At 42.3% G+C, this 27,319-nt stretch overlaps 1 protein-coding gene across 1 annotated transcript in view; it reads right to left on the bottom strand.

Annotated features, from left to right (window-relative positions):
* LOC129816625 (inactive phospholipase C-like protein 1) overlaps positions 1 to 27,027 on the bottom strand; it is a 105,504-nt gene extending 78,477 nt beyond the window's left edge. The window contains exon 1 of the mRNA XM_055871338.1: positions 25,948 to 27,027. Within this exon, the coding sequence (XP_055727313.1) occupies positions 25,948 to 26,124 (177 nt within the window). The 5' untranslated portion in view covers positions 26,125 to 27,027. The remainder of the gene's footprint in view (positions 1 to 25,947) is intronic.
* Between the last annotated feature and the right edge of the window lie 292 nt (positions 27,028 to 27,319).

Genomic DNA, 27,319 nt, shown 5'->3' with positions numbered 1-27,319 from the left:
TCTCATGAAGAAATATTGAATTTGCAGTGTTCAAGTACCAGTAGAAGCATCAATGGAAAGACATGTTTCTGTATCTGCTATAGTCTGTCTGTCCTACCGTCTGCCTGCCTGTCTGTCAGGGCCAAGCACGTCTTGAGCTGTTTGAGCCGATAAGGAGACAGATTACAACAGATCCATCTGAAGGTGAGATAAGTCTTCAGCTAAGCTTTAACATAATAACTGGTTTGACGTGTATGCATGTTAATTATTTCCTAAAATTCTATGCAAAATCCTCGCCATCAGTGTCTTTTCAAGTTTCAAACAATCCAGATAAACAAGAAGATATAGAGACAGAGACAGAGAGACAGAGAGACATAGAGACAGAGAGACAGAGAGACATAGAGACAGAGAGACATAGAGACAGAGAGACAGAGAGACAGAGAGACAGAGACAGAGACAGAGAGATACAGAGACAGAGACAGCCAGAGATATATCTTTATTCTTTTGGAACATTTGTGAGTAATGTTTACTGTAAAACAAAAAAAAAATATATATATATATATATATATATATATATATATATATATATATATATATATTCACTTTTGTGATTATCTATTTCACTTGCGTTGGTGTAAACATATGTTTCCCATGCCAACAAAGCCCTTTGAATTGGATAGAGAGAGAGCGAGTGTGTTTGGTTTTACTATCCTTGTGGGAACCAGAAGACTTCAGAAGGATAGTAAAACAAGGAAAATTACACCGGTCCCCACAAGGAAAAAGCCCATTTTAGGGTTAGGGGTTACGGTTACAATTAGGGTTAGGGTTGTTTAGGGTTAGGAGTTTGGGTTAGGTTTAATCAATTGTTTGGTCCCCACAAGAATAGTAAACCAAACATGTGAAAGAGAGACATAAACGCCTGTACTTTCCTTTGGTCTTCATGGAAACCAACCAATCAGGTTCTCTCTCTCGAGGTGAATCGTCAGGGGGTCATTGCCACACTGCTACCAGTGACATACAGGAAATGCCTGCCCTGCCTTCAGCATTAGACAGAGAGAGAGAGAGAGACACTCACTTTTGCTTTCAGTTTTTGCTATTGCTCTCAGCAGTATGGTTCCATTACTGTCTACACGACTGCAGGCCGGGGTCAGGTCAACCGCTCCTTCACCTTACTAGAGCTTCTCTCTCTCTCTCTCTCTCTCGCTCTCTCTCTCTAACCCACTCATGCTCTACTGTACTCAAACAGGTTAGTGAAATATACTCACTTAGACTCCACACACACACTACTGTGAGGAAATGCTGTGTGTGTGTGCGTATACGTGTTTAACCCACAAGAATAATAAAATGTTTTTTTAAAAATGGACAAACTGGCCATTTTGTTAGTCTGCACAAGTTCAAATGCTATTGCTAGGGAGTTTAGGGTTAAGGTTAGAATTAGTGTTATGAGCTATGGTTAGGAGCTAGAGTTAAGGTTTGGGTAAGGGTTAGAGTTAGGTTAGTTATTAAACAAGACTGTGTGTGTGTGTGTGTGTGTGTGTGTGTGTGTGTGTGTGTGTGTGTGTGTGTGTGTGTGTGTGTGTGTGTGTGTGTGTGTGTGTGTGTGTGTGTGTGTGTGTGTGTGTGTGTGTGTGTGTGTAACGGAGGGCCATAGCTTGTACAGTGTGACTGCCTGGCGTGATGCTCCTCTCTGTAACTGTACCTCTGTTTCCCCACACATCTGCTATTCACTAAGTCTACCAGGATGGACGAGCACAAGGAACAGACTACACAGGGCGTACCCCCACCACACCCTCCAAAAGAGCCCCCATCCCTCTACAGTTTGGGTGGCTGTGTGTCACAGGCACACGGGTTGCCATGGTATCCATGCTTCGGCCTGGGATCTCCGCTTCCAACCGTGGAGATGTCATCACTCTCTGCCAGCCACACAGTGTTCCTCTATACATATGAAGCTGCAGCTTGCCCTTCACACACGCAATGTCTAAATAAAATACAGCCATTCTCGCTAGACAAGCTGCAATGTTTCACGAAATGCAACAATGCCAACTGTCCAAATCCCCCCACCCACCTCATCCTGACTCTCAAAAACACGTGTTGGAGGAGTCTGTTGCCTTTTAAAGTAGAACTGACAGACTTTTAACTACTTTGCAGATATGAAACAAAACAATCTTAATATCAGTTAAGAACATCAAATTCCCAGTTTACACTTCAAACCCCAAAACACTGTTGGTTCTATTTGACTAAACAAATCCATGACGTGCAGTAAGTAATTGTTGGCAGAATAGATGGATGCAGTTCAATTAACGATTAATATAATTCACCAATACATTTGTTAGTAGTCCAAAACATATTGCTACCAGGTTGTAAATCACAGCTGACCTGGTACGTTGTTTCAGTTTCAATGACTCAATATTTTGGACAAAAACGGACAACTGTAACTAAGGCTGGGAATGTCAATACAATCAATCAAACTAGTAAGAGCAATGATCACAAGTCAGTCATCACGTGGCTAATAGGCTAGCGCATGTGTCAAACACAAGGCCCGGGGGCTGAATAGGACACACAAGTGAGTATAAAGGACAGTTGAGTCATCTACTTAATGAAATTTGCACTTGGTAGGTGAATTCAACTTCAATTGCACTGCTTTCGTGTGCCCGATTTACAGCGCACAGCCGAGGAAAAGTGTACAGACATGCCACAGTCCTGGCTAGGCTACTAAAATGTTGCAGTCTGGCTTCTGTTTTAAAAGCTTGACAATGTATAACCAAAAAACAAAACCCCATGCTAAGAAGGAACATGTAGGCCCATTACAGCAACGTTTGAGTAGTAGCCCAGGCTGGCTACTCAGCTACATTACATTTTGAGTGCGTCATACAGCAATGCTGCACTCAACCGCACCGGTGATCCATGCAGTGCAAAAAAATTCAAAGCATGATTTAAGTTTAAATAGGTTTTTGTTCTTTGTAGTTATTAAATACTTTTTTTATTAGCATTGCAGCATATTATGCACATCTGCAAGAATAGCAGCAAAGGCTGGACAAATATTATTTATCTTTTGTTTAATATGTTAAAATGCTATAGACAGCAACCTAATAATGAGTGGACATTATAAAGGGACATTTTTTCTAATAAAACAAAGGCCAGTTTGGGTCGCAGTTGCACTTAAAACAAATAGGATATGTCTGGCCTACAAATTTGTTGTGTTTTTTAATATGGCCAGTGAGCTGTTTGACACCCTTGGGCTAGCGTATCTATTTATGCAGCTAGCAATTTACTTAGCAAGTTAAAAACACGTAGCCTAACATTAGCTAGCTGCTAGGAGGATGTCCTGTAATTGGAGTGGGTGAGTGACCGACATTTTTCCCCTCATATCGTTTTTCGGTGGCTACAGCAAGAAATGTGAATCGCTTTGCTAGCTAGCTATGCTGAACTTGAACGCCTGTTATCTACAGTTAGCATATCTATTAGTTGTCAATCAAATGTATTTGACATCGATCAAATGGGCAGGTAGGCAAGTTCCCATTCAGTTGTAAAAATGCAGGTCACAGCCTGGTCAGCAGATTGGTTGGGACAAGCATGCATTGGCAGGCAAGCTGCAGAAGGACGAGCAGGCTACTATTCCCCATCATTTCAGTGCAACTTTGACAGCCAACTAGCTGAAAAAGTTTGAGAGGGTTTATCTAATGTTCCCTCATTCGATTTTAGCTCATCTTGCTCTGGCAAGCATTATTTGTTGATCTTGTTGTTGATGTGCATAGGCAACTGAGGGGAAAATAGTCTACCTTTTCATGGTTGTTTGACTAATAGGACTGTGAAGTTCCTAAATGTAAGAGGACTCCTGTGGTATTTACTTATTTGCATAAATCCATTCAGTTGTATTTTGTGTCTTTTGGCGAAAGAGTTCTAATGATCTAAAAACACGATGTTGCAACTGATGGCAGGCTCTACTGCCTGTAAACACACAGTCCAGATCAAAGTGAATGATGGCAGGCTCTACTGCCTGTAAACACACAGTCCAGATCAAAGTGGATGATGGCAGGCTCTACTGCCTGTAAACACACAGTCCAGATCAAAGTGGATGATGGCAGGCCCTACTGCCTGTAAACACACAGTCCAGATCAAAGTGGATGATGGCAGGCTCTACTGCCTGTAAACACACAGTCCAGATCAAAGTGGATGATGGCAGGCTCTACTGCCTGTAAACACACAGTCCAGATCAAAGTGGATGATGGCAGGCTCTACTGCCTGTAAACACACAGTCCAGATCAAAGTGGATGATGGCAGGCTCTACTGCCTGTAAACACACAGTCCAGATCAAAGTGGATGATGGCAGGCCCTACTGCCTGTAAACACACAGTCCAGATCAAAGTGGATGATGGCAGGCCCTACTGCCTGTAAATGGCACTAAATGGCACTAGAAGTTCGCAAAGTAGCCTATGTGGAAAATAGACGGGACACAATTATACCAGAACTGTAGATCGTGTTTTGAACACATAATTCCCTACTTCAATCAACTAGTCCATTTTGAATTCGTGATAAAACTGTTGTCGTTTGCTTGAGCTTGAGTATCCCATCAGTTAAATAGTTTTGTATTAGAGCTGAGACGATACCAGTATTGCAATATCTTTTCCATGGAAAAAATGAAAACACGAAGCAGACTTCTTTGGTCCTTTAGTTACCTGCTGTCTGTAAAAGATTGTGCTATAGCTTAGAAAATAAATAAATGTGACTCATGACAACATAATGACGTTTGTTTCTAACATTAGGCCAGCTTTCCTAAAGTTAAACCCAATTCGTGTTTTGTTTCCTTGCCACGGTACTAACAAGTATTTTATAGTCAGTTATTTATGTAGGTTGCATGCGCAGTCGGAACGCAATTGAGTGAGTAAGACACGGAGGGGAAAGAGAATTTAGGGAGAAAAACTGTGTGATGCTTGGCTTGGTTTCTTTTTTGTTGTATTTAAGACAACATTTACATTTTTGGGTGGACAAAAATATAGTTTTACAGTTTAAAAAAAAAGAAGATCTCTGGTTAAAGATTGAATTTAGATGTCTGTTTGAGTACTCAATTAGTCATGTCCAATTAGTCATGTCCAGGTCAGAAGGTGAGGTACTCTGCAATGGACACAGCAGGGTAAAATGGTGCCAACGGACAGGGCTGCCGTGCTTCTAGCTCTTAGGAAACTTTGCCGTATTTTTTTTTTGTGTGTGTTATTTCTTACATTATTAGCCCAGAAATGTTGGGGATTATTATGTACAGCCGAGAAGAAGCTTTGGATATCAGAGCGGCAGTAACTCACCGGCAATATCAGTATTACGACCAGGAATACGACTTTCCTGAATTGGATCCTTTGTTCGTACCCTCCAGGAAAATTTTTACTGATTCCAGAGGCTGTTCCAAAACACAGCCGGCAGAAAAGAGGTACTCGGAGTGGACTTTTAGTCCGACTCAGCAGGCACGCACACCACCCACCACTTCCGAGTATATTACTCGCTAATGTTCAGTCTCTGGATAATAAAGTTGAGCTCAGGGCGAGGATTTCCTTCCAGAGAGACATCAGGGTTTGTAACATACTCTGTTTCATGGGAAAAAATGGCTCTCTCAGGATATACTGTCTGAGTCCGTTCAGCCAGTTGGGTTCTCAGTTCATCGCGCAGAGAGGAATAAATATCTCTCTGGGAAGAAGAACGGAGGGAGTTTATGTTTCATGATTAACTACTCATGTTGTGATAGTGATAACATACAGGAACTCTTGTCCTTTTGTTCACCCGACCTAGAATACCTCACAATCAAATGCTGACCGTATTACCTACCAAGAGAATTCTCTTCGGTTATAGTCACAGCCGTGTATATTCCCCCACAAGCCGATACCATGAAGGCCCTCAAAGATCTTCACTGGACTTTATGCAAACTGGAAACCACATATCCTGAGACCGCATATATTGTAGCTGAGGATTTTAACAAAGCAAATTTGAGGAAAATGTTACGGTAGTTCTATCAACAGTACTCGCGCTGCTAAAACACCATAGTGCGGTCTGGGTGGTGCAGTCTGCCCAACACATCACTGGGGGTAAGCTACCTGCCCTCCAGGACATCTACAGCACCCAGTGTCACAGGAAGGCCAAAAGAGATCATCAAGGACAACAACCACCCAAGCCACTGCCTGTTCACCCCGCTATCATCCAGAAGGTGAGGTCAGTGCAGGTGCATCCAAGCTGGGACCGAGAGACTGAAAAACAGCTTCTATCTCAAGGCCATCAGACTGTTAAATAGCCATCACTAGCACATTAGAGACTGCTGCCCTATATACATAGACTTGTACTGGCCACTTTAATAAATGGAACACTAGTCACTTTAATAATGTTTACATATTTTACATTACTCATCTCATATGTATATACTGTATCTTAGTCTATGCCGCTCTGACATTGGTCGTCCAAATATTAAAATATTCTAATTCCATTCCTTTACTTTAGACTGTGTGTATTGTTAGATATTACTGCACTATTGGAGCTAGAAACACAAGCATTTCGCTACATCTGCTAAACACGTGTATGTGACAAATACATTTTTGATTTGATTTGAAGAGGTAGTCCAGCGAATCGAGTGAAGAAGAGTTTATTGTGGTTAGGTAATTATAATACACAAAGTAGCATAGACTTTCAAGTGTAGCATGTGCCAAGGTTAGGCTTTGCGTATGTTTTAGCCTATGCGTGTGTCCATGAGTGTGTGAATGCATACATGTGGGTGTGTATCTAAGAGCATGTGTATGCATGTGGGTGCGGGTGTTAGTCACCTCTGTTCACCCCTACGGGGCTGACCCCCTGTAGGCTCTGCTATGTTGACCTAAAGGTGTTGTTGCAAGCACCCTTGATTAGACACCCTCTCCAGAGTCCTTCTCCAGTCTGCTTCACCCTGAGGTAAAACACTATGAACTAGTGAGCACACACACGCACTGCACCACTTACAGTCCTCCCTTCATTGTGATTTTCTCTCTCCGTTTATTGCTCTCTTTCTCTCTATGTGGGTGATTCCTTAAGAAACTAGAACAAATCCATGATTTGGGGGGATTTTTACTAAATGTTATCCATAGAAGTGTCCTTTGGAGGGATTGTTGACATAGACACTAAGTGAACCAAAAATTAGGAACACCTTCCTAATATTGAGTTGCATCCCCTTTTGCCCTCAGAACAGCCTCAATTTGTCGGGGCATGGATTAAAGGCGTCAAAAGCGTTCCACAAGGATGCTGGCCCATGTTGACTCCAATGCGTCCCACAGTTGTGTCAAGTTGGCTGGATGTCCTGAGTGGTGGACAATTATTGATACACATAGGAAGTGAGTGTGAAAATCCCAGCAGCGTTGCAGTTCTTGACAAACTCAAACCAGTGCACCTGGCACCTACTACCATACCCCGTTCAAACGTACTTAAATATTTTATCTTGCCCATTTAGCCTCAATGACACACATACATAATCCATGTCCCAGTTGTCTCAAGGCTTAAAAATCCTTCTTTAACCTGTCTCCTCACCTTCATATACACTGATTGAAGTGGATTTAACAAGTGACATCAATAAGGGATCATAGCTTCACCTGGATTCACCTGGTCAGTCTGTCAGGGAAAGAGTGTTCCTAATGTTTTGTACACTCAGTGTATTTGACATTTGTATCCTAAAGCATACTTGAGAAATAATGAATTGATGTTGGAACATTTGTGAAATTTTGGCCTTACCCAGGCCTCCTTTAAACTTCCATAATGTTTCATCTGTAGGTGTCTGTGTGACCTCTCTCTCAAAACTCTCTCTCGAAACTCTTGACCCTGACAGAACACTCCCAATAACAATAACAGTTATATTCAGGAGAGTAAACTATGTAGAAGAGAGAGAGATGGGAAGAGAGAGACTCAACATCAGCTGCAGGGTATTACTAAACAGCAGTGTACAGATAGGGCTCGCCCTCCTCCCCCACTCTCTCTCTCTTCACCTCTGTTTCTCTCTCTCCTCACTCTCTCTCTCCCAGTGTCCACCTCTTACTCTTCCTGCTCATCCTGGCACCTCATGTGAACACAAACACACAACAACTCAACTTATTGACAGGGAGTCTAGACGTATCAAGGTATTGTGGTGAAGGTGAAAGGTTAGTACTGAAATAGTTTGATAGCAGTCCATGTGACACTGTAGACTAAAAGTGGCAGGGAGTAGAGCGCCTTTCATAGATTGACAAAACAGCTGTCACAGGGCAATATGTTTAACAGTTTCTATTTGATTCAGGCTTATTCCTCAGGGCTAACACATACTCACACACACTAACACGGCCTCATGACGAGCAGCTGTGGTGTGGTGGTGAGAGTTCTCGGGATGCTGTGGTACCAGTAGTAGGATGACACTGAGGGGACAGAGGCCTCAGTCTCTCCCCTACACACACACACACACACACACCGCCCCTTCCTGCATAGAATAACCACACACACACGACCCGAAGCCTAGCGTACTTTGTAAACAAATCATTGTTGATGAGAAAACACAGTGGGACCGAGCTGTGGTGAGAGAGAGAGGGAGGTTGAAGCCCAGCAAGTTCAGCATTGGCCAGGGCTGCACTCTGAAACAACAGTAGCAGAGAGAGAGCGGCAATACACAGATCTGTCAGGGCTATGTTCCATCCTATATGTTTCAATGGGCCTCAGAGTGGAGAGTGAGTGAGTGGTTCCCTTTCACTGAAGCCTGACTGAGACTGACACACTAACCAAGAACACAGTTGGTGTTGGGTGGAGAAAAGTAACGGTTACGATTTTAATCTTCATCTGTCGAGGAAAAATGTACACGTTAGGCCTAATTATTCGACTTGATTAAGATGAACACTCCTATAATGTCACTCTAAAAGGCTGAGCAACAGAATGGTCATCATTCTCCATAATGGAAAGTAATACTGTAACTGTCCTAGCACATGTAAGAAGCAGTGCTCGATATCAATTAGAGGTCGACCGATTAATTAGGGCCGATTTCAAGTTTTCATAACAATCGGAAATCTGTATTTTTGGACACCGATTTGGCTGTTTTTAAAAATGTATTCGAAAATGTTTTTAACACCTTTATTTAACTAGGCAAGTCAATTAAGAACACATTCTTATTTTCAATGATGGCCTACGGTTAACTGCCTTGTTCAGGGGCAGAAGGGGAGATTTTTACCTTGTCAGCTCGGGGGATTCAATCTTGCAACCTTACAGTTAACTAGTCCAACGCTCTAACCACCTGCTTTATATTGCACTCCACGAGGAGCCTGCCTGTTACGCGAATGCAGTAAGAAGCCATGATAAGTTGCTAGCTAGCATTAAACTTATCTTACAAAAAAACAATCAATCAATCATAATCACTAGTAAACTACACATGGTTGATGATATTACTAGTTTATCTAGCGTGTCCTGCGTTGCATATAATCGATGCGGTGCGCATTCGCGAAACAGGACTGTCCTTGCTCCAACGTGTACCTAACCATAAACATCAATGCCTTTCTTAAAATCAATACACAGAAGTATACCTTTTTAAACCTGCATATTTAGCTAAAAGAAATCCAGGTTAGCAGGCAATATTAACCAGGTGAAATTGTGTCACTTCTCTTGCGTTCATTGCACGCAGAGTCAGGGTATATGCAACAGTTTGGGCCGCCTGGCTCGTTGCGAACTAATTTACCAGAATTTTACGTAATTATGAGATACAATTAAAGGTTGTGCAATGTAACAGGAATATTTAGACTTATTATTAGACCGTATTTCACTGAAAGAATAAACGTTTTGATTTCGAGATGATAGTTTCCGGATTCGACCATATTAATGACCTAAGGCTCGTATTTCTGTGTGTTATTATGTTATATTTAAGTCTATGATTTGATAGAGCAGTCTGACTGAGCGGTGGTAGGCAGCAGCATGCTCGTAAGCATTCATTCAAACAGCACTTTCGTGCGTTTTGCCAGCAGCTCTTCGCAATGCTTCAAGCATTGCGCTGTTTATGACTTCAAGCCTATCAACTCCCGAGATTAGGCTGGTGTAACTGATGTGAAATGGCTAGTTAGTTAGCAGGGTGCGCGCTAATAGCGTTTCAAACGTCACTCGCTCTGAGACTTGGAGTAGTTGTTCCCCTTGCTCTGCATGGGTAACGCTGCTTCGAGGGTGGCTGTTGTCCATGTGTTCCTGGTTCGAGCCCAGGTAGGGGCGAGGAGAGGGACGGAAGCTATACTGATACACTGGCAATACTAAAGTGCCTATTAGAACATCCAATAGTCAAAGTTATATGAAATACAAATCGTATAGAAAGAAATAGTCCTATAATAACTACAACCTAAAACTTCTTACCTGGGAATATTGAAGACTCATGTTAAAAGGAACCACCAGCTTTCATATGTTCTCATGTTCTGAGCAAGGAACTTAAACGTTAGCTTTCTTACATGGCACATATTGCACTTTCACTTTCTTCTCCAACACTTTGTTTCTGCATTATTTAAACCAAATTGAACATGTTTCATTATTTGAGGCTAAATTGATTTTATTGATGTATTGTATTAAGTTAAAATAAGTGTTCATTCAGTATTGTTGTAATTGTCATTATTACAAACAACAACAAAAACATTTTTTTAAATCGTCCGATTAATCAGTATCGGCCTTTTTTGGTCCTCCAATAATCGTATCGGCGTTGAAAAATCATAATCGGTCGACCTCTAATCTCAATTCTATATTGCTCTTCATAACCTTATCATCAGTGGGAGAGGAAGACATAGTGCTTAATGTATTTGTGGATTAAGAGAAAGCATAGGGATCAACTGGACGGGCGACTTTTATGAGCATCTGGAGTGAAAGGTTAGTGAATGGAAAGCTTCATTTCTAACCACGCGTCAACAGTACCTTGGGAGGGCCAGGCAGAAACAAGAGGCCTTATAACAATCTAGATGACGTTGATCCACAACTGACTCACGGGCCAGGCAGAGGGCACAGAGAGCACAAAGGAATCGATCCTTATTATCCTCCACACACACACAAACAAACCAACTTCGCTGTATGCTTTTACAGGGCAACAAGATGCAATCATCCCTTGATAGATACATCTATCTGTTTTGTGAAGCATTTTAGTGTGAGAGGCTTTTTCCACGGGCAGAGTGTGTGCAGTGGAGCATAATGGATTCCAGCCTGCCCTGTCAGTCCAATCGGTAATGTCACAATACTGAACTTGTGGCACATTTATCTTCTTCTTCTGTTGTTGTTTCTAGGCACCTGGTCTAACAGACCATAGGGATTTTACCCTGTGACAAACAATGTCAGTATACAACAAGTTATTGCTCACGTATACCCTTTAAATGATATATCACTGGAATGCATAGAGTCCCAGTTATCCATCAAATCAAACTTTGTCAAATGCGCCGAATATAACAAGTGTAAACCTTGCTGTGAAATACTTACTTACAAGACCTTAACCAACAGTGCAGTTCAAGAAGAGTTAAGAAAATATTTACCAAATAAACTAAAGTAAAAAATAATAAAAAGTAACACAATAAAATAACAATAACGAGGCTATATACAGGGGGTACCGGTACCGAGTCAGTGTGCGGGGGTACCGGTACCGAGTCAGTGTGCGGGGGTACCGGTACCGAGTCAGTGTGCGGGGGGACCGGTACCGAGTCAGTGTGCGGGGGGACCGGTACCGAGTCAGTGTGCTGGGGTACAGGTTAGCTGAGGTAATTTGTACATTTAGGTGGGGGGTGCATAGACTATGCATAGATAATAAACAGCAAGTAGCAGCAGTGTACAAAACAAATTGGGGGGGGGGGGGTCAATGTAATAGTCCGGTGGCCATTTGATTAATTGTTCAGCAGTCTTATGGCTTGGGGGTAGTAGCTGTTAAAAGGTGCCTTTTGGTCCTAGACATGGCGCTCCGGTATCACTTGCCATGTGGTAGCAGAGAAAGCAGTCTATGACTTGGGTGACTGAAGTCTCTGACAATTTTATGGGCTTCCTCTGACACCGCCTATTATATACAGTTGAAGTCGGAAGTTTACATACACCTTAGTCAAATACATTTAAACTCAGTTTTTCACAATTCCTGACATTTAAATCCTAGTAACAATTCCCTGTTTTAGGTCAGGTAGGATCACCACTTATTTTAAGATTGTGAAATGTCAGAATAATAATAGAGAGAATGATTTATTTCAGCTTAATTTCTTTCATCACATTCCCAGTGGGTAAGACGTTTACATACACACAATTAGTATTTGGTAGCATTGCCTTTAAATTGTTTAACTTGGGTCAAACGTTTCAGGTAGCCTTCCACAAGCTTCCCACAATAAGTTGGGTGAATTTTGGCCCATTCCTCTTGAAAGCTGGTGTAACCGAGTCAGGTTTCAGGTCTCCTTACACGCACACACTTTTTCAGTTCTGCCCGCAAATGTTCTATGGGATTGAGGTCAGGGCTTTGTGATGGCCACTCCAATACCTTGACTTTGTTGTCCTTAACCGATTTTTCCACAACTTTGGAAGTATGCTTGGGGTCATTGTCCATTTGGAAGACCCATTTGCGACCAAGCTTTAACTTCCTAACTGATGTCTTGAGATATTGCTTCAATATATCCACAATTTTCCCTCCTCATGATGCCATCTATTTTGTGAAGTGCACCAGTCCCTCCTGCAGCAAAGCACCCCCACAACATGATGCTGCCACCCCTGTGCTTCACGGTTGGGATGGTGTTCTTCGGCTTGCAATCCTCCCCCTTTTTCCTCCAAACATAACGATGGTCATTATGGCCAAACAGTTCTAGTTTTGTTTCATTAGACCAGAGGATTTTTCTCCAAAATGTACAGTCTTTGTCCCCATGTGCAGTTGCAAACCATAGTCTGGCTTTTTTTATTGCAGTTTAGGAGCAGTGGCTTCTTCCTTGCTGAGCGGCCTTTCAGGTTATGTCGATATAGGACTCGTTTTACTGTGGATTTAGATACCTTTGTACCGGTTTCCCCCAGCATCTTCACAAGGCCCTTTGCTGTTGTTCTGGGATTGGATTTGCACCAAAGTACATTCATCTCTAGGAGACAGAACGCTTCTCCTTCCTGAGCGGTATGACGGCTGCGTGGTCCCATGGTGCTTATACTTGCATACTATTGCTTGTACAGATGAACATGGTACCTTCAGGCATTTGGAAATCGCTCCCAAGGATGAACCAGACTTGTGGAGGTCTACAATTTTTTTTCTGAGGTCTTGGCTGATTTCTTTTGATTTTCCCATGATGTCAAGCAAAGAGGCACTGAGTTTGAAGGTAGGCCTTGAAATACATCCACAGGTAGGTACACCTCCAATTGACTCAAATGATGTCAATTAGCCTATCAGAAGCTTCTAAAGCCATGACATAATTTTCTGGAATTTTCCAAGCTGTTTAAAGGCACAGTCAACTTAGTGTATGTAAACTTCTGACCCACTGGAATTGTGATACAGTGAATTATAAGTGAAATAATCTGTCTGTAAACAATTGTTGGTAAAAGCAGATGTCCTAACAGACTTGCCAAAACTATAGTTTGTTAATAATACATTTGTGGAGTGGTTGAAAAACAAGTTTTAATGACTCCAACCTAAGTGTATGTAAACTTCCAACTTCAACTGTAGGTCCTGGATGGCAGGAAGCTTGGCCCCAGTGATGTACTGGGCCGCACGCACTACCCTCTGTAGCACCTTGCGGTCAAATGCCAAGCAATTGCCATACCAGGCGGTGATGCAACCGGTCAGGATGCTCTTGATGGTGCAGCTGTAAAACTTTTTTAGGATATTTTCTCCTGAGGGGTAAAAGGTGTTGTCGTGCCCTCTTTACAACTGTCTTTGTGTGTTTGGACCATGATAGTTAGTTGGTGATGTGGACACCAAGGAACTTGAAACTCTCGACCCTCTCCACTACAGCCCCGTTGATGTCAATGGGGACCTGTCCGGCCCGCCCTTTTCCTGTAGTCCACGATCAGCTCCTTTATCTTGCTCACATTTAGGGAGTGGTTGATGTCCTGGCACCACACTGCTAGTTCTCTGACCTCCTCCCTATAGGCTGTCTCATCATTGTCAGACATTCTCAGAATGTTCAAGTCAACAGATCTTTGACCTCTAGGGTACATATCAGATTGACCTGTATACATTGCTTACAAAAGGAAAACCCTGATACGTTCTCTGCTTTGTAAGACAAGTGGTTCTGAAAGGTCATGAAATTACCTTTCAAATGATATATAAACTCAGCAAAAAAAGAAACGTTCTCTCACTGTCAGCTGCGTTTATTTTCAGTAAACTTAACAGGTGTAAATATTTGTATGAACATAACAAGATTCAACAACTGAGACATAAACTGAACAAGTTCCACAGACATGTGACTTACAGAAATGGAATACTGTGTCCCTGAACAAAGGGGGGGTCAAAATCAAAAGTAACAGTCAGTATCTGGTGTGGCCACCAGCTGCATTAAGTACTGCAGTGCATCTTCTCCTCATGGACTGCACCAGATTTGCCAGTTCTTGCTGTGAGATGTTACCCCACTCTTCCACCAAGGCACCTGCATGTTCCCGGACATTTCTGGGGGGGAATGGCCCTAGCCCTCACCCTCCGATCCAACAGGTCCCAAATGTGCTCAATGGGATTGAGATCTGGGCTCTTCGCTGGCCATGGCAGAACACTGATATTCCTGTCTTGCAGGAAATCACGCACAGGACGAGCAGTATGGCTGGTGGCATTGTGATGCTGGAGGGTCATGTCAGGATGAGCCTGCAGGAAGGGTACCACATGAGGGAGGAGGATGTCTTCCCTGTAACGCACAGCATTGAGATTGCTTGCAATGACAACAAGCTCAATCCGATGATGCTGTGACACACCGCCCCAGACCACGATGGACCCTCCACCTCCAAAAATCGATCCCGCTCCAGACTACAGGACTCGGTGTAACGCTCATTCCTTCGACGATAAATGCGAATCCGACCATCACCCCTGGTGAGACAAAACCGCGACTCGTCAGTTTAGAGCACTTTTTGCCAGTCCTGTCTGGTCCAGCGACGGTGGGTTTGTGCCCAAAGGCTACGTTGTTGCCGGTGATGTCTGGTGAGGACCTGCCTTACAACAGGCCTACAAGCCCTCTGTCCAGCCTCTCTCAGCCTATTGCGGACAGTCTGAGCACTGATGGAGGGATTGTGCGTTCCTGGTGTAACTCTGGCAGTTGTTGTTGCCATCCTGTACCTGTCCCGCAGGTGTGATGTTCGGATGTACCGATCCTGTGCAGGTGTTGTTACACATGGTCTGCCACTGCGAGGACGATCAGCTGTCCATCCTGTCTCCCTGTAGCGCTGTCTTAGGCGTCTCACAGTACGGATATTGCAATTTATTGCCCTGGCCACATCTGTAGTCCTCATGCCTCCTTGCAGCATGCCTAAGGCACGTTCACACATATGAGCAGGGACCCTGGGCATCTTTATTTTTGTGTTTTTCAGAGTCAGTAGAAAGGACTCTTTAGTGTCCTAGGTTTTCATACATGTGACATTAATTGCCTACCGTCTGTAAGCTGTTAGTGTCTTAACGACCGTTCCACAGGTGCATGTTCATTCATTGTTTATGGTTCATTGAACAAGCATGGGAAACAGTGCTTAAACCCTTTACAATGAAGATCTGTGAAGTTATTTGGATTTTAAAAAATGATAATTGAAAGACAGGGTCCTGATAAAGGGACTTTTTTTTTCTTCCTGAGTTTAGTTTAACTTTAAAAGCACCTACAACAACTATTGTTTCAAAATAGCCCATATTGTGCAACTGACATTAAACTGTTGGAAGCTTAGCCATTGATTTCCATGTAGTGGGACAGCTACGTTTGGGGATTGTAACTTCTGTGATAGAAGCATCAAACCCCACGGAATCCTTTTTCCAATATGGCCACCAACCAACTCAGTGGGGTCTTTTTGGGTCAATTTTGCATGACCATACTTGTATGAAATTATAGAATGCCCTATATTATCTTAAAATGTTCATGGTGATGTAGAATACACAACCACACAAGCCAGATATATACATTTCACAGAATTGTTGTAAGAATGTGTCCAAAAACTGTCTGAATCATTGTTTATGAAAATGTTTCCATCCTTAATTGTAATATTTCATCTTCAAACACTTAACATGGATATTTTTTCCCCCATGTTATCCTACAGATGTAGGATCTTAAATTGTAGCCAGTTTGCTACAGCAGGAATATAATCCTGCAGCAACAGGAAATGTGAATTATTATGTGGATTATAATTAATGGTAATTTTTTTGTAGGGGTTGATATATTTTTCATTAGGGAAAGTTTTTGGACACATTCTTACAACAATTCTGTGAATAATTTATATATATCTGGCACACCTGGCTCATGTGGTGGTGTATTCTACATCACCATGAACATTTTAAGATATTACTGGGCATGCTACAATTATATTTCATATAGGTATGATCATGCAAAATTGATCCAGTAAGATCCCACTGAGTTGGTTGGCGGCCATATTGGAAAATATATTGGAAAATATATAAAACCCTGTTCTAGCAGTGTGTGTGAAAAAAACATAGGTGTCCCACTACATGGGAATCAGCTTCCAACAGTTGCACAATATGTGCTATTTTGAAACAATAGTTGTAGGTGGTGCTTTCAAAGTTGGTCATAGTATATATATTTGAAAGATAATTTCATGACCTTTCAGAACCACTTGTCTAACAAAGTTGAAACTGTACACGGGTTTCCTTTTGTATTTTTTGCAATTTATACAAGTAATTCTGAAATGTACCCTAGAGGTCAAAAGGTCAAAGTTCTCTTGACCTGAACATTCCAAAAATGTATCTGGTGGATAGCTGTGAATGTGAGCTTTCCAGTGATATATGATTAAAGGGTATATGTGAGCAATAATTTGATGTATACTGACACTGTTTGTCACAGTAGAAGTAATTCAATCTGCTTTACAGAAACGTGGCTCAAGCAGGGTAATATTTATTTTACATTTATTTTTAACTAGGCAAGTCAGTTAAGAACAAGTTCTTATATACAATGACGGCCTACCAGAAGGCAAAAGGCCTCCTGCGGGAACGGGGGCTGGGATTAAATGACAGGATATTGATTGATACACTGTTATTGATGTGAACATTGATAAATACACTGCTATTGGAGCAGACAGAGACTAAACAACATTACATAAATCAATAGGCGGAGGCCTATGTATCTTCGTAGATAATACTTGGGCCACGCAGTGTAATGTGATTGAACAAATGTGCACCAGAGACTGAGACTCTCGTTGTATCATTCAGGCCATTCTATCTACCAATTGAGTTTGGACAGATTACCATTATTCTGGTCAATGTACCTGGACCTAACAATAAGAAAGCTGCTGACAGGATTACAGACTGTTTCAATGCTGCGCTTTCACTATCAGCTGACCAGACAGTATTAGTTCTTTGGGATTTTAATACGCTCTCCCTCTCCGCGCACCTCCCCACTCTTAGCTTTCCCGATCAGCTGATCCAAACAGTACGTCACCTGTCCAACTCGCATCCTGGACCAGTGTTATGGCAACAGAGATGACGCATACATGGCAGTGTCCGGAGCACCCATCGGGAAATCAGATCATAACGTTATCCATCTCCTACCCGAGATACAAGCAGCAGGTGAAATGCAGAAAACCTGTAGAGAAATCCATTCAGGTATGGACAGAGGAGAGTAGGGTGGAGCTCAAGGACTGCTTTAACATCACAGACTGGGAGGTGTACTTTGACTCGTGCAGGGATCCCCAAGAGTTGACAGACAGCATTAAATCATACATCCAGTTCCGTGAGTATACTGTCATTAACACAGAAACTGTCAAAGTATTTCCCAACAACAAGCCCTGGGTGTCTAAGGACTTGAAAATGTGCCTCAATTAAAGAAAGTTTGCATTCCTGAAAGGAGATGCTGGTGCTGTAAAGGAGATGTGGGTGCTGTACAGGAGATGCTGGTGCTGTAAAAGAGATGCTGGTGCTGTAAAAGAGATGCTGGTGCTGTAAAGGAGATGCTGGTGCTGTAAAGGAGATGCTGGTGCTGTAAAGGAGATGCTGGTGCTGTAAAGGAGATGCTGGTGCTGTAAAGGAGCAAGAAAATTAATTCAGGTCAAAAGTGTGGAAAGATAAAAAGGACTGGAAGGATAAAGTGGAGCAGAGGTTCTGTCCAGCCAATCCAAGACAAGCATGGGAAGGGTTTAAAACTTTTTTGGGATAGGGGGCAGCATTTTCACTTTTGAATGAATAGCGTGCCCAGAGTGAACTGCCTCCTACTCTGTCCAAGATTATTACTATTGGATAGAAAACACTCTGAAGTTTCTAAAACTGTTTGAATGATGTCTGTGAGTATAACAGAACTCATGTGGCAGGTGAAAAGCTGAGAAAAATCGAACCAGGAAGTGGGATATCTGAGGTTGGTCGATTTTCAACTCAGTCCCTATTGAATGCACAGTAGGATATGGATCTGTTTGCACTTCCTACGGCTTCCACTAGATGTCAACAGTTTGTAGAACCTTCAATGAGGCTTCTACTGTGATGTGGAGCCGGATGGGAGCTGTTTGAGTCAGTGGTCTGGCAGAGAGCCAGGTCCTGGTCACGCGCATTTCACATGATAGCGACCTGCGTTCCATTGCTTCTCTACAGACAAAGGAATTCTCCGGTTGGAACATTATTGAATATGATAACAACATCCTAAAGATTGATTCTATACTTAGTTTGACAAGTTTCTTCGACCTGTAATATAACTTTTTAAAGTTTTCGTCCGACGTTCGGCTGGACCTGCGCAAGCGTTTGGATATGTGTACTAAACGTGCTAACAAAAGTAGCTACTTGGACATAAATAATGGACATTATCGAACAAAACAACAATTTATTGTGGAATTAGGATTCCTGGGAGTGCATTCTGATGAAGATCATCAAAGGGAATATTTATAATGTAATTTCGGATTTATGTTGACTCCAACATGGCGGATTGTTTTTTCTTTTTTTCTGAGCGCCGTCTCAGATTATTGCATGGTTTGCTTTTTCCGTAAAGTATTTTTGAAATCTGACACAGCGGTTGCATTAAGAACAAGTGTATCTTTAACGCTTCGAACACACCGACTGCGTCATTGCGTTTCGATGCACCAGAAGTACATTCATTTCCAATGGAACGCTGCATTTGCCTTGCAGCATTGCGTTGCAGAGGCAGTTGCAGTGCGTTCTGTGTGGTGCATACGTTCGATAAATCGAACATATGCATCAAATTGTATGAGTGGACTTGACAGAAAGTAGCAAAATATGAATGCAGATTTGTTTTTTTGCACACATTCAGTAAAAATTTGGGATTACATAAAAACAGTTTGATTGCATAATTTCTTTACATTTTTTATTTATTTGCCAAGTATATTATTTATTCGATGACATCCTCAAATTAATTGTGAGAGCCTATAATATAATTTCCCTCCAAAATGCAGTTTTGGAGCAAAATGCAATAATAAATAGTCAAGATAGGCAGAGTAGGCTCTTTCAACATTGAGACCAACGTTGAGGAAGGTGGTCTTGATCGCGCTGTTGGGCCGGGACCAGCCCCGCCGAAAGCTAGCTAACGCTAACTAGCCACATCTAGCACAAGCTCACTACTAAACTGACCTGGCAATCCTACTATCGTGGACACTTGTCTCCAAGCAGCATTTTTTGTGTTTATGTCCCTGTAGCTGTCAGCAGTTGTGTCAAAAAGACACGGTTTTGAGGATACTGCGAAAATGATTCTCTCCTCCATGTGTCCAACCGCATGCGACCATTTGCAAAAGGTACCTGCATCAGTATAGTTGCCTAGCTGCGCAAAATGTTATGCAGCAGTGATGCAATGACGCAGTCGGTGTGTTCGAAGCGTAATTCTATGTAAAACATGTATCTTTCATCAAAGTTTATGATGAGTATTTATGCTATTTGACGTGGCTCTCTGCAATTTCTCCGGATATTTTGGAGGCATTTCTGAACATGGCGCCAATGTTAACGGAGGTTTTTGGATATAAATATTAACTTTATCGGACAAAACATATATGTATTGTGTAATATGAAGTCCTATGGGTGTCATCTGATGAAGATAATCAAATGTTAGTGATTAATTTTATATCTATTTCTGCTTTTTGTGACTCCTATCTTTGGCTGGAAAAATGGCTGTGTTTTTTTGACTTGGTGGTGATCTAACATAATCATATGTTGTGCTTTCGCGGTAAAGCATTTTTGAAATCGGACACGATGGGTAGATTACAGAAAATGAAAGATAAACATCTTGTTATTGGACTTGTTAATGTGTGAAAGTTACATATTTCAAAAAAATATTTTTGAATTTCCCGCGCTGGCTTTTCAGCGGAATGTTGTCGAGGGGTTCCGCTAGCGGAACGCATGTCCTAGACAGGCTAACGAGATGAAGATCCAAGGAAACAATGTGAGCCTTTTCAAGTACGCTGATGACATGGCTCTGGTGGGATTCTTTAAAAAAAAAAAATCTACATCAGATGGGGACAACTATTTTAAACAACCTTCAAGAATGGTGCCGGACAAGTGCCCTCCACAATTTGGAAAATACAAAGGAGCTGATCATCAATGGCAACAACTTGCCAAGGTCCCAAACACTCTCTCTGAACGGCCAACCAGTGGAGGTGGTTGAGTGTTTCAAATACCAAGGGACACAAATTGATAACAAACTGAGTTTTACAGAGAATGCAGACTGTATTTTTTTAAAGCAAGCCAGTGGCTATTTTTAATGAGGAAATTGAAGGGGTTTGGGGTCAGCCAGGATGTTCTGGAGAGGGTGTACAGCAGCTTGGTGGAGAGCATCCTCTTGTTCAATATGACCGTCTGGTAATCTGAGCGTGAGGAGCAAAAGCAAACTGACCAGAATAGTAAACATAGCCAGCAAAGTAATTGGTCGCCCACAGGCACATTTGAGCAGTCTGTTCCACAAGGCAACCAAAAAGAAGGCACTGGCTGTTGTTGGCGACCTCTCCCACCCTCTACACCCTCAGTTGGAGAGGCTTCCCTCTGGCCGGCGTTTCAGAATGCCCATGGACAAGAAGAACGTTTTCAAACATTCATTTGTTCCTTGTGCTGTTGGACTACTAAATGCAAAGTAAATTGTATCAGTACATGTACTGATCTATCCAGTGCAGTTGGGACAGTGGCCGGTTGTGAGTGAATGTATTAATGTCCTCTATGTTGATAGCGTATGCAGTATGATGGACTGACTGGTTTAAATAGGATGTGAGAATGTATGTGTGTGTGATCATTTTAATTTAAGCTGATGCCAAAGAAAAATGTCCATCCTGGATGGACAATAAAGTTTTATTTTATAAGGTAAAATCCCTATGGGTAAAATGGATGTGATGGAGGGTTGAAATAAAGAGTAATAATGTAGAGGAATCTCCCATTGCTGCACTGATATCACACATGCTCCAACTCTGGGGACATAAACCTTCAAGAAAATCACTATGAGACATCGTCACCCAAGTGAGCCTGAATTTCAGGGTCTGGCCCATGGACTTTAATGGGTATTAGTGGAATGGCAGACAGAGACACAGGGTGACCAGTGTAACTTTCTGGTCTGGGCATCTAATGCCTGATCGTGTGACTGAATGACTTGTGTTGTTCTTTTGATAATTTACAGTGAGACAATGACAAGGAAATGACTCAAAAAAATAAGACGCAGGACCTCTGGGCCGACCACTTCCTATGTACAGACTTGACAAGCAGAGGCTGTAGATGCATCAATCAGTGTTGTTCAGAGCCAGAGGGGAAGTTCAGAAATGGGCACCGCCAACCTCGTCCTTCCCTTCATTTCTGAGGGGTGGGTCTCCATCGGTTTCCCTAAACAACAAAGTCCTGTTGATTAGCCAGGTTCCTATCAGGGTTCCTCTGTCTGGGCATCTTTGGTTGAGGAGGACACAGTTACTCACACATGGGACCTAATATGAGCACTGCCATCATGAGGCTGGGCCAAGTCACAAGCCCCCTGTCTAATTAATCTCTTTCTCCCTCTGTCTCCATCCCTGTCTTTCCTCTGTGCCCCTCTGCATTCATCCCTCTCTTCCATCCCTCTCCTAACTCCATCCTTCCCTCCTAGCCTCTCCCGCTCTCCCCCTCCCTCTGTTCCCTTCCCTCTGTTCCCTTCCCTCCGTGTCTGTCACTGACATCCCTCTATCTTTGCATCACCCGTGACACTTCCTGCTACTAGGACAGAGAGAGGGCTCAGTTAACACAATCACCACATCAGAGCCTCTCAGCTGGGAGTACACACACACACACACACACACACACACACACACACACACACACACACACACACACACACACACGAGTATGGAGCCTACATAGAAGTCCTCTAAGGGTAGACATCTATTTAAAGTCCTCCTCCAGTCTCCTTTTCACCTCATTTAACATCTGATTTATTTAACAAAAGGCACATCTCAATAGGTGGTCCCGGTATGACATAACATGGCACAAGTGAGGGGTGGTGGGAGGGGGTCTTTCCCCTTCTGTTCTCTATTGCTCCTCAAGCTAGGGGGGAGGCCAATGACGTCACACCATCAGACCAACTCCTTGAAGTAAAAAAAAACAAAAACACTATCTTGCTCCACACATACATTTTGACCCTTCAGTTTGTGTCTTTTACCTTATTTATACTATCGCTGGAGGACGTCTTGAACAGTGATCTATCAACAACATGATCCTCCTCTGGTAAAGTCAACTGACATCATATCACCGCTAGCGACCGTGGAAAGCTATGATGTCACCCTAGACTGGCTTGTAGCTGCTGGTCAGTTGTCAACCACAGGGTCAACCACAGCAGAGAGGAAGAGGCAAAGCAAGACGGCTGACTCCGCCCCAAAATATGTCCGCGTGAAAATAAAGTGTGAAGCAGAGGAAGCTGATTTTTTTTTGTTCACATGCGCATCTGCCCGCTCTTATTCGGCTAGAATGTTCCCGACTTCACAAACTTTTACTTCCATTGTTATAGCGAAGACTCTAGGTATCTTGTCAGTATATACTGTAGACCATATTTGACCACAGTCCATCCTGGATGCAGACACGAACTGAGCTCATAGATAGAGGGCAGGATCATTCTCCATTGGATGCTCTGAATTGTTATTGTTTTATAAACAGGTTATCTAAGTTGATAACAACTATTCAAACGTTGTTGATGATCAGATATTGGAATTTAAATCTGTGCTGGTGAGAGCTTCTTTTGGAAGACAACTTCTATGAGGGTGTGTTTTTGGCATATTCAGGTGAATCATAATTCCATTATGAAATGTAGATAAAGTGAGCATAATGGTACAGGTTAGGCACAGGTTTGGCATGTGAATACACATGTGTGATGGGCTGTGTGGGCCTGAATTGAGATCACTAGGCGCGTGGAATGTGCGCTGTTGTCAGGAGTAGGTGCGGGCGGGCGTCACAGGTTGTTCACTCAATGTGTAGCCTACATTCTTTGGCGACTTCATTGCAGAAAAAATGCAGTGCATAACAGTTAAAATCAAAACGATACCACGAGTGGCACCTGCTGTAGCCTACAGTAATATCCAAACGAACAGACCAAAAGGCTGACATTTCAGTTTCAGAACACCATTATAGCCTAACCATGGCGCCCTGCAAGTTTCTCTCCTCGAAAACGAGAAACAGTTCTTTATAATTCCTCAATAAGATTGTCATCCACACAGAAAAATGGCAAGTGTTGATTTTTCAATGTAACATTTCTAGTGTTGATTCAGGAGTTAAATTCACTCTGCATGAGTGTAAATTAACCCCCAGTTAATTTGATGTTTTTGATGTTAAAAATCTCTGTTTTACTTTGGAGAGTAAAACAGTCCCATCAAAACCATGCCCATCCTTATATTTCCCAGCATGCTCTATTGTATAATTCTTTTTAAATTGTTTTTAATATCTGTTTTTGCATGTACATTGATTGATTGATTAATCTTATGCTACACAAGGATAAATATAATAATTATTTTTGCATCCGTTACTGAAATTGTTGTTCCAGTTCAATTGGTTTAGGTAATCTTCTTACAAACTTTCCTAACCCTGACAGTCATTCAGAATGCTGGTTGCTGGTGAACAAAAATTTAAACTGTTGGATATCCTAACTCTGAATTCCAAAAGAAATTATACATAACTTTGCAAGCCATCTTAATGTGACTTGCAGGCCTGATGTGGCCTGTAAACCATGAGTTCCTTAACACCACTGTGCTAAGATTAAACTAGGCCATCAAAGTAAGGCCTAATGATAGAAATATCGTCATAGAGCATACATCTAGGTACTCACTTGGTGAAAGCCACAGGTCTTTTAAATTAAATAATTCAATAAACATGTCTCCGTAAATAACAAATACAGTCATGGGTGGTAAGCACAACTCACTCAAAAAAAAAAGACACCCTGGTAAATATGCAAATTAGGCTTTAAACCATACAGTGTTATAAAAATAGATATAAAGATAACACTACAGGTGTTCATTTCATACACTGAGAAAGTGTAAAAGTGTCAGCCCTAAGCAAAGTTAGTCCAGTTTACTCTAAATCATGTTTTACACTGTAGGTATTGCGTATTCATCTACAGTAGGGTTATGCAAACACCAGTGATGGAAAAAGTACTCAATTGTCATGCTTGAGTAAAAGTAAAGATACCTTAATAGAAAATGACTTAAGTTAAAGTCACCCAGCAAACTACAACTTGAGTAAAAGTCTATAAGTATTTGGTTTTAAATATACTTAAGTATCAAAAGTAAATAGAATTGCTCAAATGGTCTTAAGTATCAAAAGTAAAAATATAAACCATTTCAAATTCCTTATATTAAGCATTTTTAAATTGCCAGAGGCACACTCCAACACTCAGACATCATTTACAAACGAAGTAGGTGTTTAGTGAGTCCTTCAGATCAGAGGCAGTATGGAGGACCAGGGATGTTCTCTTGATAAGTGTGTGAATTGGACCATTTTCCTGTCAAAATGTAACAAGTATTTTGGGTGTCAGGGAAAACGTATGGAGTAAAAAGTATATTATTTTCTTGAGGAATGTAGTTTAGTAAAAGTTGACAAAAATATAAATAGTAAAGTAAAGTACAGATATCCCAAAAAACTACTTAAGTAGTACTTTAAAGTATTTTTACACCACTGGCAAACACCACAGTTAAGTTAATTTGAACACTTTAAAAGTTGAATGGGGAACACTGCAACAGAGTTAAATCTTTAACAATCTCCAAAGTGTTATTTTCTCACCAGTTCAGTGGGACTCATATGTTCCCTGAAAATACACTTTCAGAGTTAAATGTACACAACTGATTTCGCTGTGCAGTGTGAGGGATTAATATGTCTGAGACCCAAATTGAGACCGTCTCTGAAGAGTATTGGTATTTGTCTGGTGCTTGTTCATGTCCGCACACTAATGTAATCACATCCCACTGTAGCCTATCCTACTTCTATTCATTACTGACCGTCCTTTATCCGGCGGCTCCATGTCTAGTGTCTGTTGCAGAGACATTTTAAGTGGATGAATACACATTCTGAACAGTGCAATGGAAGGCTCCAGTGCTATTAGCCCAGTGGTTCCCAACCAGGAGTAATATAACCCCTGGGGGTACTTGGCCAATCCACAGGGGATACTTGAGAAGACTCAAGAGACCATAGGCCTACTGGTAAAATGCACGGGGGGATACTTCAGGGGTACTCCAGGCAGAACAAAATTCAGTTGGTGTACAGTAACCAAAATAGGTGGGGAACTACTGCATTAGCCGATGGCTTTTTAATTTGAGGCCTGGCTATTTGATTTTATGCGGGTGAACTAAGGTAAACAAATGGCTCAGGTAAAAGCAGGTGATTGTGTAAAACAGATCTGTTAACCTAAATCGTTCAGATATAATTAGCCTCAACCATCCCTTTAAGTAACTAATCTATCTTACCTTGATGATGCTGCTCCTGCGTGGGGCTGCCCTCACTGCCTCCAGGACGATGGTATCGTTGTCCTGGATGGGGAGGATGACTCCGCTCCGCCTTCCCGTCCTGGACGCTCTCGGCGGGATGATCTCCGGAGCTCCATCGTCGCACAGTCCGTCCCCATAGCGCTCTTGCTCCGACATCTTCTCAGTGGTTATAGGCTATAGGAAATCACTAAATTCGACGTATTGCCTCGGAGTGATTTTGCGTTGGTCTTTGGTTGTTTATGGGTGCCATTTATTTACATATAAGTGCACGGGTAGGCTATGGAGGGGTCTGCTGCGCCTTTCCAAAAATATGAACCACGGAACTGGACTCCAGCGCACATCTGGCGACCGCTGTTCCGTTAGACCATTAGAGCCGCTCCGGTCCGGCAGTTGGGTAGGCCTAGCTAATGACTTCAATTTCTTTAATCACGCCTAAAGTCCATCACATCCAGTCTCATGTTCGCTCTCCAGTCTCCACAAAGTCGACCTGACTTGTATACTGTCAGGGCTAGAATCAGAGGATTGGGGAACACCCACCACAGACACTTGAAAATCTGCTCTATTGTGAAATCAAAACACCACTGACACGCACCGACTTGAATGCAAATTGGTTTTAAAAAAGGGTTTACCCGAAAACACTATTCCCGGGGGATGTGTTTTTCACGCAACAAGTCCCAACCTCACAGATTGGCAGCAGTCCTGCATACTTCCAACGATGCTACCTCACACTCAATGATAGATTAACATTCGGAAGAAGAAACTTCGCATACAAATCCTTAAAACAACGCACGTATTTAGGTGTAGTCTTCCAGGGTAGCCTAACCTTCCTGCTCAAAGAAGCCAACTCAGTCTACCTTACCATCCAACAGTTACCAAAGTGCAAGGCAGTCAACTTTACGCGGTGATATGTTGTTATGGGGAGAACACGATTTATCTCCCATAGGTCCGTACATTGGTTAAGCTCTCAAAGTACGCTGAGCTGCTAAACACTTTAGTCGAGTCTGCAACAGATTTTGACGAGAAGGACGAACGAACACAACTGACAGCTGCGCCGCCTCTAGTCCGCCCCACCTCTCTCTGGCGTTGCTCCTCCCACTTATTCTATAAATCATAATTGACGCGCCAAGCAACCAATACACATGGGTATTTGGCACTCGTAGCTCCAAAACGCACGCAGTTGACAAAACAATGCTGGATGGGTGGAGTCAGATGTAGCTGGCTCTGGAATGCCTCATTTTGGAAGCGTACCACATGTTCTCGTCGCGAGGAGAGGGCTAGGGACAGCGGACCCCAAGGAAAGGCAGGAGGGACTCACTAGAGAGGGACACATCCAGGGCTGGCGCCAGAACGA

Source organism: Salvelinus fontinalis, chromosome 19, assembly GCF_029448725.1.
Source record: "Salvelinus fontinalis isolate EN_2023a chromosome 19, ASM2944872v1, whole genome shotgun sequence".
Taxonomy (NCBI): domain Eukaryota; kingdom Metazoa; phylum Chordata; class Actinopteri; order Salmoniformes; family Salmonidae; genus Salvelinus; species Salvelinus fontinalis.
This window is presented reverse-complemented; position numbering and strand designations above follow the sequence as displayed.